General features: G+C 45.1%; 1 protein-coding gene across 6 annotated transcripts in view; it reads left to right on the top strand.

Annotated features, from left to right (window-relative positions):
- TNC (tenascin C) overlaps positions 1 to 12,570 on the top strand; it is an 84,974-nt gene that overhangs the window by 31,751 nt on the left and 40,653 nt on the right. For all 6 annotated transcript variants that reach the window (XM_080990761.1, XM_080990760.1, XM_080990762.1 and 3 more), the window contains exons 3-9: positions 435 to 2,027; positions 3,609 to 3,872; positions 5,127 to 5,242; positions 5,340 to 5,496; positions 7,793 to 8,062; positions 9,527 to 9,712; positions 10,128 to 10,217. In XM_080990761.1, the coding sequence (XP_080846887.1) occupies positions 435 to 2,027; positions 3,609 to 3,872; positions 5,127 to 5,242; positions 5,340 to 5,496; positions 7,793 to 8,062; positions 9,527 to 9,712; positions 10,128 to 10,217 (2,676 nt within the window). The remainder of the gene's footprint in view (positions 1 to 434; positions 2,028 to 3,608; positions 3,873 to 5,126; positions 5,243 to 5,339; positions 5,497 to 7,792; positions 8,063 to 9,526; positions 9,713 to 10,127; positions 10,218 to 12,570) is intronic.

Raw genomic sequence — 12,570 nt, forward strand, 5'->3', positions numbered from 1 at the left:
GCAGTTAAAACAGGAGCCTCAAGTCAAGAGAACAAGGGAACGCCTACGTAAGTATTGTCAGAAGCTGAAAGGATGCCAGTACAGGTGATTGGTTGGTTTTTTTCAAGTTTGATTTTTTGGAAAATTTCTGACTTAAACCAGGACTTGGAAAGAGTAGCAGTGTGCCTCTGAGTACCAGTTCTTGGGAATCACAAGTTGGGGAATGGGCTGTTGTGCTCAGGTCCTGCTAGTGGGATTCCCATAAGCATCCAGGCAACCACTGTGATAACAGGATGCTGGACTAGATGGGCCGTTGCCCTGATCCGGCAGGGCTCTTCTCATGTGTTTATGTTAATGGAGGGAAACTTCTAATCCATAATGTTTTTTGGTGCTTCTTTGTTAGCTATTGCTGTATTTTTTTTATGATGGCCTGCTTCCTTGTTTCACTGGCACAGGTCACATTGATGCTACTCCCTACTGCAGTGGACGGGGAAACTACAGTAATGATGTCTGTGGCTGCATCTGTGAACCTGGTTGGAAGGGCCCCAACTGCTCTGAACCAGAATGCCCCCAGAATTGCAACAACAGAGGGCAATGTGTCAATGGCAAGTGCATTTGTGATGAAGGCTTCACAGGGGAGGACTGTGGGCAACTGACATGTCCTGGGGACTGCAATGACCAAGGCAAATGTGTTGATGGCAAGTGTGTGTGTTTTGATGGCTACGCCGGGGAGGACTGTAGCCAGGAAGTTTGCTTGGTGCCATGCAGTGAGAATGGGAAATGCGTCAATGGGCAGTGCATCTGTACAGAAGGCTTCAGTGGGACAGACTGCAGCCAATCCCTGTGCCTCAATAACTGCAATAACCGTGGGCGCTGTGTGGAGGAGGAGTGTGAGTGTGACGAAGGTTACACTGGAGAAGATTGCAGTGAGCTTATTTGCCCCAACGACTGCTACGACCGTGGCCGTTGCGTTAATGGGACCTGCTATTGCGATGCTGGGTTCACTGGAGAAGATTGTGGGGAAATGACTTGTCCCAGCAACTGCCATGGGAATGGTCGTTGTGACAAGGGTTCGTGTGTATGCTATGAAGGGTTCATGGGGGATGACTGCGCTGACCGGAGGTGCCCCAAAGACTGCAACAAACGCGGCCGTTGCATTAATGGACAATGTGTGTGCCATGCGGGTTTCCTGGGCCTTGACTGTGGAGAAGTGAGATGCCCCAGTGACTGCAACAACCATGGTCGCTGTGTGAATGGCCAGTGCGTGTGCAATGAAAAGTACATGGGAGATGACTGCAGTGAACTGCGTTGCCCCAATGACTGCAACAACCGTGGCCGCTGCATCAAGGGGCAGTGTGAGTGTGATGACAGGTTTATGGGGGATGACTGCGGAGACTTGAAATGCCCTAATGACTGCCACAACCATGGAAGGTGTATCAATGGGCAGTGCGTGTGCAACGAGGGCTTTGTGGGTGAGGACTGTGGGCAGCTGCAGTGCCCCAATGACTGCAACGACCGGGGACGCTGTGTCAATGGCAAGTGTGTGTGTGATGACGCCTTCACTGGTGTGGACTGCAGTGAACTGCGGTGCCCAAAAGACTGCAACAGGCATGGTCGCTGCATCAATGGCCAGTGTGTGTGTGATGAGGGCTACACAGGGGAGGATTGTGCTGAAAGGACCTGCCCCAATGACTGCAACAACCGTGGGCGCTGCATCGATGGTGTGTGTGTTTGCAATGAAGGCTTTGTTGGGGATGACTGCCGAGAACTGGCCTGTGTGAACAACTGCAGTGGCCGAGGCCGTTGCATGAATGGGCAGTGTGTTTGTGAAGAGGGCTTCACCGGGGTAGACTGCAGCCAACTGCAGTGCCCCAAAGACTGCAACAATCAAGGGCGCTGCATCAACGGAGTGTGCATATGCGACGAGGGATACCAGGGACAAGATTGCAGTGAGCAGTCCTGCCCCAACAACTGCAACGATCTCGGGCGCTGTGTCAACGGACAGTGTGTCTGTGAAGAAGGTTATGTAGGGGATGACTGTTCTGATGGTAAGTACCACCCAAACAGTTACCATTATGTGCATGGGCTCCCAGTGGGAGGCAAGGTGGGGCAGTTGCCCACATGGATGAACCATCATTCTCAGCATTCTTTTATTTATTTGTTTTTTATTTATAAAATTTTAACAGCTTTTATGCACACATTATACTGTATTCATCACTTCTTTTCCAAAGACTTCCTAATCCATCTCTCTGTGGCATACTATGGAAATCTTGATCTGCTGCATATCCTCATATTTTACCCATTATCATTTCAAGACTTCCTTTTTGATGTTATCTGCTACTCATATGTTAACTCCTACTTGTAGGTTAAATTGCATATTATACCCTGTAAGATAATCTCCAAAACACCTCCACTCTTTTCTTATCTTTAACTCATCCTTATTCCTTAGTTTTGCCATCATGGTTACTAATTCTATGCATTCTATCCATTTGTTCTGCCAAATTTCCTTTGTGGGTATCTCTTCTTCTTGCCTTTTTTTTTTTTTTTTTTTTTTGCATATACTATTCTAGCTGCAGTGGTTGCGTACAAAAAAATATTGAGTGTCTTTTTTGGAATGTCATCACCTATTATCTCTAATAGAAAGGCCTCTGGTATTTGGGGAAATGTGAGTTTTAGAATCTGTTTTTAATTCTGTGTGGATAATTTACATGAGCATATTTGCATGATCACCACGTATGGATCAGGGTTCCCTCCACTTCGTGGCACTTCCAGCATAAATTAGACCCTTTTAAATACATTTTCACTAATTTTTCTGGGTGTCAAGGACCACCGGTACATAATCTTTTGTAGGTTTACTTAATATGTGGTACTAATATCTATGGCCCATTTTGTCGTTGGCCCATTTTGCCCCACACTTTCTAGGCAGAGGTCTGCACTTTAAAGTTCCAAGCCTGAGTACTCTTTCTTTTCCTCCCCAGAGCTTTCTCTATGAAAACCTGCTCTTTAAAACTGAAGTGCAATGAAAAGCAATTTGGGTTTTCTGTGAATTTCCGTTTCCTCCAATTCTGCTGTAAAGAGCAGGTTTTTGTGGGGAAAGCTCAGGAGCAGCAACAACAAAAAAAGAGCACTTGGACAGAGCTTTAAAGCATGGAGGTGAGGTAAGAGGAGGCTAGAGTGAAGAGAAAAGCAACCTCCTCTCAGCACCCTAAACAAACTGTTTCCAGGAGTCTCTGAGGGAAGCCATTACAGTTTAAAGTGCTATGATACTGTTTTAAATGTATAGTGCAGACGGCTTCAAAGTTAGAAACGAGCTAAAGGTTCAGCACAAACATTTAATAGAGCCCTCTTTTAACTGTACTATGTTGAACAGCAGGGTATGGGTAGCATTTTTTCCTGTAAAAACAACAACAAGCAATGTGAAATCCAGGTTCTAGCGTACATAGGGTGCTGGTGGGAGCCTTCAGAACTCTGATTCCCCACCTGCAGTCCAAAATTACTACCCCCAGCCCCGTCATGCATCCTAGCCCTTAGCATGGCAAATGATCTGTGTCTCAGTTTTAAAAACATATGCCATTTGATTCCCTTCCATGATACATGATTTTATTTTATCTTTTAATTTCTCTTGTTAGTATTGCCTCCAAAAGATCTGACAGTTACAGATGTGACTGACAAGACTGTCAACCTGGAATGGAAGAATGAAAATGTGGTCACTGAATACCTCATCACCTACATCCCTACCGGAACTGGTGGCTTAGACTTTGAGTTCAGAGTGCCTGGGAACCATACGTCAGCCACCATCCGGGAGCTGGAGCCTGGTGTGGAATACTTCATCCGTGTTTTTGCCATCCTGAAGAACAAGAAGAGCATCCCAATTAGTGCCCGGGTTGCCACTTGTAAGTACATTAAAGCCCAGCTGAGCCATTCAACTAACTTGCTTGTCTACAAAACACTTACCTTCCTGTAAAATCAGGAAGGAATACATGGGTGCACTGCTGTTTGCTTCTATGTTATTGTTTCTATGTTATGAGCCCAGATGTAATTAAGTGGGTACTAGTTGGGGCAGCCATCATTTCCCCTGGTTCAGAAATCCTTTCTCCAATACTAGCCAAGTGCAAAACACCTCTTATTTAGCAAAGGAGGCTGGTCCATTAGGGCGAATGGGGCCTGACACTGCCCTGCCAGCTCTCACCTGCCTACCTTTTTTACTTAGGACCAGCCCAGAGGGTAGAACTGCCTATCAGCTTCCTCCTCCCAATTCTCTGTGTTGCCCCTTGCAGAACCAAGCAGGAAGGCGCTTCATCAGAAAGCCAAACCTGAGTGAAGGCAATGCTCTTACTCTGGAATGACAACATGTAGGCAAAGGGGGGAAATGGGCCAAGGAGCAAAGCATGAAAAGATTTAAGCCATCTTTACAGCCCCACCTCCTGCCCTGTTGATATTTTAACCCCCTCCCATTGCAAGAATCTCCTGATCTGATGTTTTCAGAAAAGAGGGGCTGGAAACTGCTCTGCTCTTCCGCTCCTGACTGCCTGCCTGACTCTGTGTGTGGAGAGAGTCTTATCTATGTAGTGACTAGATGGCTGAGTGAGAGCTGTAACACTCATGCAAGCCAGTAGTTCTTTAGTTTGCAGTAGCTATTAGAAATAAAAGAAGTTATGCTTCACAGCTAGCTCCCTCGTTATTTATTCTCTGCTGAGTCTGGTGCTCACAATGCACAGTTGTGAGTCCAGTGCACTGAGACCTGCTTTCCAGAACTGGAAGGCCTCTGAAAGTGCTCCAGTTGCCTAGCCCAGTCGGGGCAGAACCAGTTATTGAGCCCAGTCGCTGACATCGGTTGAAAGGCGTACTGACATGCCCCATCCCACATTGCAAACAGGAATGTGGCTCTTTGCAACCTTCCAATGAGTTGATGGATTTGGAGGAACTGCTTTGTTTCAGTCCTAAATCCTGGGCCTTCCTCAAGAATGACAGGGAAAAGATTTGATAGTGTGTTCCCAGTATGTCAGATTTCTTCTTTGTAGCTTACTGGCTTTCAAGTAGTGTTCCAGCATATAGTGTTGGGGGTATTTCTATATATATATTTAATGAATATGGTTTGAATGCTGAAGCCATGCTTCATGCATCTGCTTTCTGCTATTGCTTTCCAGATTTGCCCGCTCCAGATGGCTTGAAGTTCAAATCTATTAAAGAGACATCAGTGGAGGTAGAGTGGGACCCCCTGGACATCCCATTCAGTGGATGGGAGATTGTTTTTAACAGCCTGGTAAGGAAAGATATGACCTATGAGTGGGTCCCTTGTGATGTGAAGGGTCCTGGTTACATTTCTTGCTTCTTTAAATTGCAAAACTTATGCATTGCAGAAGGAGGAAGACAATGTGGGAATCAGGAACAGTCTAAAGAAGCCTCAAACATCGTATCTGCAACCAGGCTTGGCACCAGGACAACAATATAATGTGTCTCTTTATGTTGTGAAGAATCAAACCAGAGGACCTGGCCTCTCCAGGGTAATAACAACAAGTAAGTAGCAACTGAATGTGATCAGCCTCTAGGTGACTGTGCCAGTTATTAGTCTGATTATTTAGTGAGTTGCTTCTCTTGTTTGTTGCAAGAAGAAAATAAATACCCTGGGAAGGTGAGCAAGCAGCAATGCTGAGAGAAGCTAGAATGGATGGCATTTGCAGTGGATGACTGTAGCAACTGTCAAAACTGATAGTTGCTGCAATCTTCAAGAGGCTTCTCACCAAACAAAGGATGAGCAAGGTCATTAACAAAAGCATAATGAAGTACTCTATATCCAAACCACAACCATTATCACTGGAGAACATTTTAACACTAAAAATTACTTAGTTGATTTGAATCTATTTTTCCCAATAGAGACTGCAATTGCAGAATACTGAAAAATCACTACTCTTTCCATAGTGAGAAAATGAGATGCCGAGGTCTGACAGCAAACACTAGAGCCTGTGCTGTGAAAGGGAAGGGAGAAAGCAAACCAGTCAAACCAACCTCTTCCTCTTAACTTCCACTGCTGGGAAAGGGCCCATGCAACAAGAGCTCCTTCTTCTCACCAGACACCCTGCCCCTCAACAGCTGCAGAACACTCCAGATAGCCCAACCCAACCTTGGGCAATATGAGACTGTCTTTATCTGACTCAGTCAAAGCCTTAGCATGCCCAAAAGCAGTTCATTTTAGGATTCAGGAGCTGGATAACTGGTGTATAATCTTATTTAAAGGGCCTGTTACCTTTTCTGTGTACATTGGTGTCTTCTGCGCAGCAAGAAGCTGGGGGACTTAGAATTACAGAATCATAGAACTGTAGCGTCGGGAGGGACATCAATGGTCATCTAGTCCAACCCCCTGCAACACAAGAATCATATCTAAAGATTCATTGACAGATAGCCATCCAAACTCTGTTTGAAAACCTCAAATGAAGGAGAGTCCATGACTTCCCAAGGTAGTCCATTCCATTGTCAAACAGCTCTTGCCACCAGAACTTTATTCCTAATGTTTAGTCAGATTCTCTCCAAGCGCCGATGCTCTCTGCTGCAGAACCCAATCCGTCCAGAAACCTGTATTGGCCCCATAAAGCAGAACAAATGGATATGAATCCATTTGTTCAGATCCAACCCTCTGGAGCACCAGAAAATAAGATTGGTCCACCTTCCATGTTACAGACCTTCAAATATTTGAAGACGGCTATTGTTTCACCTCTCAGTCTTTTCTTTCTGAACATACCCATCTCCCTCCCAGCTCCTCAAGTCTTTCCTGATCCTCTGGTGAATCTCTGGTCCACCCACTGGTCAGGTTTCACCCATTGACCAGAAATCTCCTTAGATCTCAGGAACATGATAAGGGATCTGGTCCCAGCAGGTCCACATGGGAAGAACCAAGCCGCCTCCTTGGAACTCCTGTGGTGAGACCACTGGGCACATGAGGATTCTTGGTCTGGGGCATGTCAGCCAAGGAGCAAGTCATGGGAGTTGAAACCTTTCTCACATGTTCTCCCTCCTCACCTCCACAATGTAACAGGCAGCAATTGGAAAGATAATTTGCTTCTCAGAACTGCAGTCTCCTAACCTCTCCTAACATAGTGTGGGGTGCATCTAACCAGATGGCTACTCATTTCATAATGGGGCCCTAATTGAAAGGCTAGGGCTGAGGGCCCACTGACAACCTCCTTCCAGATGCCCCACAAGAACTGGGAGCCAATACTGTTGGAGAGACTAGTAACATAATATTGACACACATTGGGATAGGAAAAGGAAGAGTACAATGGAACTGTGGAGGAGGTAGAGCCATCCATTGAAAAAACTATCTCTCTGCATTTCTGTTGGGTCACCTTCCTGCTGTGTCTAGATTCTTACAGCAGTAAAGAGGAAAAATAAAGGCACTTTATGTCACTGCAGTTCTCGCTGCTGCTGCAAAAAGAGTATGGATATCCCCAGAGGGTTAGTAAGTGGGCAGCAGTACTGAAGTGGGGGGGGGGGCTCTCTGCATGTGCCTGTAGCAACTGTCAGATTGAATAGCTGCTCACCACATGGGGAAAACATTTTATCAAGTTTTATATGGTTTATTAGATACAGAGAAAATTAGAAAATGTGGTAAATTAACTAGCCAACTAATTAATTAATTAAATGAAAATGAAGACTGTTTTGAGATGGAATTGTATGGTCTCTGCACACCCCCACCCCAAATAATTTTTGCAATTCATTCAAATTTATTTTTGCACCCTTTAAAAAGCCTATTCATGAAGGAGTTGTATGGTATCCAAATATTCTAAATCCCTGTCTCATCCTTTTTTGTACTCAACAGAACTTGATGCCCCTAGCCAGATCGAGGCAAATGATGTTACAGACACTACAGCACTGATCACATGGTTTAAACCATTGGCTGAGATTGATGGTGTTGAGCTGACTTTTGGGCCCAAGGATGTCCCAGGGGACCGAACAACCATCGACCTCTCGAAGGATGATAGCCAATACTCTATTGGGAATCTGAAACCACACACCAAATATGAGGTGACACTAGTGTCCCGACGTGGGGATATGGAGAGTGACCCTGTGACGGAAACCTTTGTCACAGGTAAGAAGTGGTCAGAGTTCTTCTTCCTACTTACCTACCTACCTACCATGGTTTCCAGTGTGGCATCGATGGATGCAATGGTGTCCTTGATTGATAACTTTGGTGCCCATAGACCCACTGAGCTCCCTCTCACTCAATGCCCTTTTAGTCATGATGTGGTGAGGAATTTACTTTTTTTCATCCCTTGAGAACTGCATAGAGCTGGGGGAGGAAGTTGGAAGTCAGACACACTTTCCCACTTCCCTTTTCAGTTCTATGTGCTTGTCAGGTCTTGTATTAATTGTACTGGATCTGACTTTCTCCCAGATCACTTGGAAAAGCAAAGTATATGATCAGAGCAAGCTACAAGTTGGAACCAGGCTGGTCTTCCCTTGTTGGATTTCTTGCCTGAATAGCAGCTGATGACTTTTGCTTCTACAGTTCCAGTTTAAGAACTCCAGCAGGTAGTTGGAGCAGGGTGTCCTTTTCTGGCAAAGCAGCAGCAGCTGCTTCAGCCAATGGATGGGTCCAGGCTAGTCTCTTTCTTGCCATGACATTCTCCCTGGGAGAAAAGGGAGCAGCCCCCCAGTGGGCCTTGGTCTATTGGCTGATTACAGAGGCCAGTGTGTGTTGCCCTTGAGCTCTGCTAGCTCAGAGCAGACGTCTACTATGCACTAAATCCATTGCTTTTAAAATTATCTACTTTCGGAGAATTGATTCAGTCCTTACTTTTCTGACAACAAATAACTGCCTTGGAACCATGGTGCACTGCAGAACATTATGGAGCAATCCACGGGGCACATTCAGTGTACTAGTTAAGCCTTTGAGCATCACTATTGTTCCACATGAACTGCAGATGTGCACCAAAGCTCACCCAAAGCGCATCTGCAGAAACACTTCTCTGGAAATGCTTGGGAGTACTGGGAACACTGGTGTGCCACCACATTGAGGAATCTTTTGAGAATCTTCTGAGGAACACCAAGGCACCCTGGGATTTAATCCAAAAACTACTGCTCTATCACAAGGGTGGGGAACTTGTAGTCCTGCAGTCTGCAGATGTTGCTGAATGCCAATCCTTTTCAGTACCAACCAGCATGGCTAATGGTTAGTGTTCACTGGGATTGTAGTGTAGCAACACTTGAAGGGCTACAGGTTTCCTATCTATGCTAACATACCAAGGTTGAAAGTATTGGGTTGTATCCTACTAGGTTCTACTCAGGGTAGACCCATTGAAATGAATGGACCTGTTAGTCATGTCCATTAATGCCAATGAGTCTACTGTTAATAGGCTTGGCATTGGGCAGAAACCACTGTGCTGTTAGAAAGAGAGAGTTCATAAATGCTGAACCAAATCTGAACAGAGCAGAAGGAAGTTTGCCTATCACTAATGGGGAACACGTCCTAACATTTGTTAAGCCCAAAGCTTCCCCTGCAGTTCTGCATACGCAAAGTTTGCTAACAGTTAACCACCTTCCTTCTGCCCAGAACTGGATGCTCCAAAAAATCTGAAACACCTGTCTCAGACGGATAGCACCATCACCCTGGAATGGAAGAACAGCCAAGCAACACCGGAAGCTTACAGAATTAAGTATGCCCCCATTTCTGGTGGTGATCATGCTGAAGTCACAGTACCCAGAAGTGACCAAGCCACAACCAAAGCTACACTCACAGGTATGGCTCACCTGAAAGGTAGTCAAGTTACTGTTGGACCAAATGTCTATATAAGTTGCATGGCCTCAAGCTTGAATTGCATTCTTAAGACTACAAATCTTATCATGCAGGGCTAGTTATAAGACTACAAATCCTATCATGCTGTGGCATTCACAAGTTCTTAATCTTTTTTATTAAATAAAAGAGGGGGACACCTTTTTGACTGACACAGAGATGGCAAAACATATATGTTTAATATAAAAGATAAATAATTGCACTTTTAAAATCTTCACAACTAAGGTTTTATTCCCATGAAAATGTACACTTGTTTAATATATTAATTGATTGGTTTAAGAACATATAATTAATTGAAACTTCTTTAATCAAATGGCAACATGAATAAAAAGCTATTTCTGTTGTTGCTGTTGTTGTTTAGGTCTCAGGCCAGGAACAGAATATGGCATTGGAGTGACAGCTGTGAAGCAGGACAAAGAGAGCTCTCCTTCCACTATTAATGCTGGAACTGGTAGGAAAATGTCTCATCTTCTTTATAACTGGAAACAAATTGCCTGCCAGGAACCCCGGGGCTGTGGATTGTATGTGTAGCCAGGCTTCAGTGCCCTCTTCAGACACAGAAAGGAATAGCAGCAGTGATCGACAAGCAGTACAAAGCCTTTGGATTGTCCAGATTTGATATAAATACTTTCTCCATCTTTCCCAGCTTAAGATACTGATGCCTGGGTTCCTGAGCCACAGAATACATTATGCAGGTCTCAAGTATTGTCACCCAGGGCTGCCACCTGACCCTGACAGTCTCCATTAAACACTCAGTATTACAGGAGTAATGAAGCTTTTCCAGCTCGAGGGATGCTTCACCTCAGGGGCATCCCTTTTAGAGATGCACGCCAGTAGTGGGTATGGCCAGAGGCAAAAAGTAGGCAAAGCAAAGGATGGGATTCTAACCTTCGTAAACTAGGCTCCATTCCAGCTTTGCAGAAGTGAGAGGTTTCTAAACACACACACGCCTTTCACCATCCTCCATCCAGGGAAGAAAGGGGAATAATCACAATTCAGTGTCACATACAATTCAGGTGTGGCCTGGGGAGGAGTTCTGTGGGCTGTATAGAGAGACTTGGAGGGCCACATTTGGCCCCTGGGCCCTAGAAAAATAAGGGGAGCCAGTGAAAATGGGAATCATTATAAGTATTATTATCCTTTATTTTTTCTTTAATGAGCTGGCAGTTAGTGAGACTGTAGACCATCACCACAGCCCACTTAAACCGGGACCTGGGTGTATAGTTGGGTTCCCTTCTTGTGATATTGGTTTCCAAAGCTTGTAGGCAGACCTCTTTGAAGCCCACATTTTCCCCATTTGTATGTAACCCTAAGCCAAACAGTGATACAGTACAGATAAGCAAATGTGCAGGTTTCCAGAGAGGAGATCATGGCTGCCTTATGCCTCACTGCTCACTTTGCTGCTATGCTTAGCTAAACTGTGGTTTGGCTTAGAGGGTCATTCAAACCTGGGCTTGTGCTTTAACTCTCTCCACAAGCTGTAAACTCTAGAGCAAACCTGTATGAGCTCATGGTCTGTTTGGAGAGAGCTAAATCCTGGCTCAAAGCTTGGATGACATACTGAGCCAAACCATGGCTTAGTTTGGCACAGCACAACACCAAAATGGCTGGGGAGAAGCAAATTGGCTTCATTCTCCTGTCAGGGAGCCTATGTGTTTGCTTATTACATACAAACCAGGCCAGTGTTTTTGTTGGATGCAGTGTGTATTCACATAGGAAGTGCTGAATTACCTTGGGCACCAGGTGAATGAACATTCAGAATATCCCACATACTTTCACAAATGATTTTTCTGCACTCTTAAGAGTACAACTCACATGATCTAGATTAGAACCAATACCTTTCTCAATACAGAGGGGACTACAGAGCACAAAGCTCCCAGGACTGAACTAGACCAGTGATTTCAAAAAATGGATAAATATCGTGCCAATGTTCTGCGGATATATGTATCTTTCAAAATTGCAGAGAGAGCTTGCTAGGCTCTGTCATGCATAAAGCCACGTAAATTTGGAACACACTGCACTCTTTCCTCCTGTATCAGCAAATTTCTAACTGGCACTCTGCCTGTCCTGGAATAGAGAGGGGAGTCAGAAAACTGGTATGTGGGTAGGGCTGTTTTACCTCCCTCTTGAAGCCACTTCTGAAGAGGACATTGGCATGGACTAAAAAGTTTCTTTCAAATCACTAATAGTGGTGGTCAACCAGTGGTTGTCACCAGGCCAGGTCTGAACTGCAGGCCCTCTGCTCACCACTGTATCTTATATTGGGAAATGTGTCCCAAAAGCGCATACAAAATTGCAGCCAAGCAACAGGATCTATCTGAGGGTTTGCAGAGGCAACGCTGTTTGCGCAACTAACAACTTCGTCATATGGCAGGGATGGGGAACCCTTTTCAGCCTGAGGGCCACATTCCCTTCTGAGCAACCTTTTGAGGGCCACAGGTCTATGGAGTCGGGGCCAGATACAGAAGTGTGTTGAACAGCAAATGTAAATGCCACCATTATACAGTTTCTAGACACATATACCCCTCCATCTCCTCCATGTTGGCAGTCTGATAATTGCATTATTAGAGTTCAAGGAAGACACATTTTCACCAGGCAGAAAGACTCAAGGAGTTTGTGAAGCAAGACTAGTGAGGGGTGTGCCCTGGGAAGTATCCCAATCTTGAGGGTCGGAGAGAGAGGCCTTGAGGGCTGTGTTCAGATCTCCAGCCTGAGGTTTCCCAAACCTACCAAAGGGGATTCAAAGATTTTAAAATAATGGTATTACTCTTTGAATAACCATGGGATTGTTACACTGAAGAGGA

Source organism: Podarcis pityusensis, assembly GCF_964106645.2.
Source record: "Podarcis pityusensis genome assembly, chromosome: Z".
Taxonomy (NCBI): Eukaryota; Metazoa; Chordata; class Lepidosauria; order Squamata; family Lacertidae; genus Podarcis; species Podarcis pityusensis.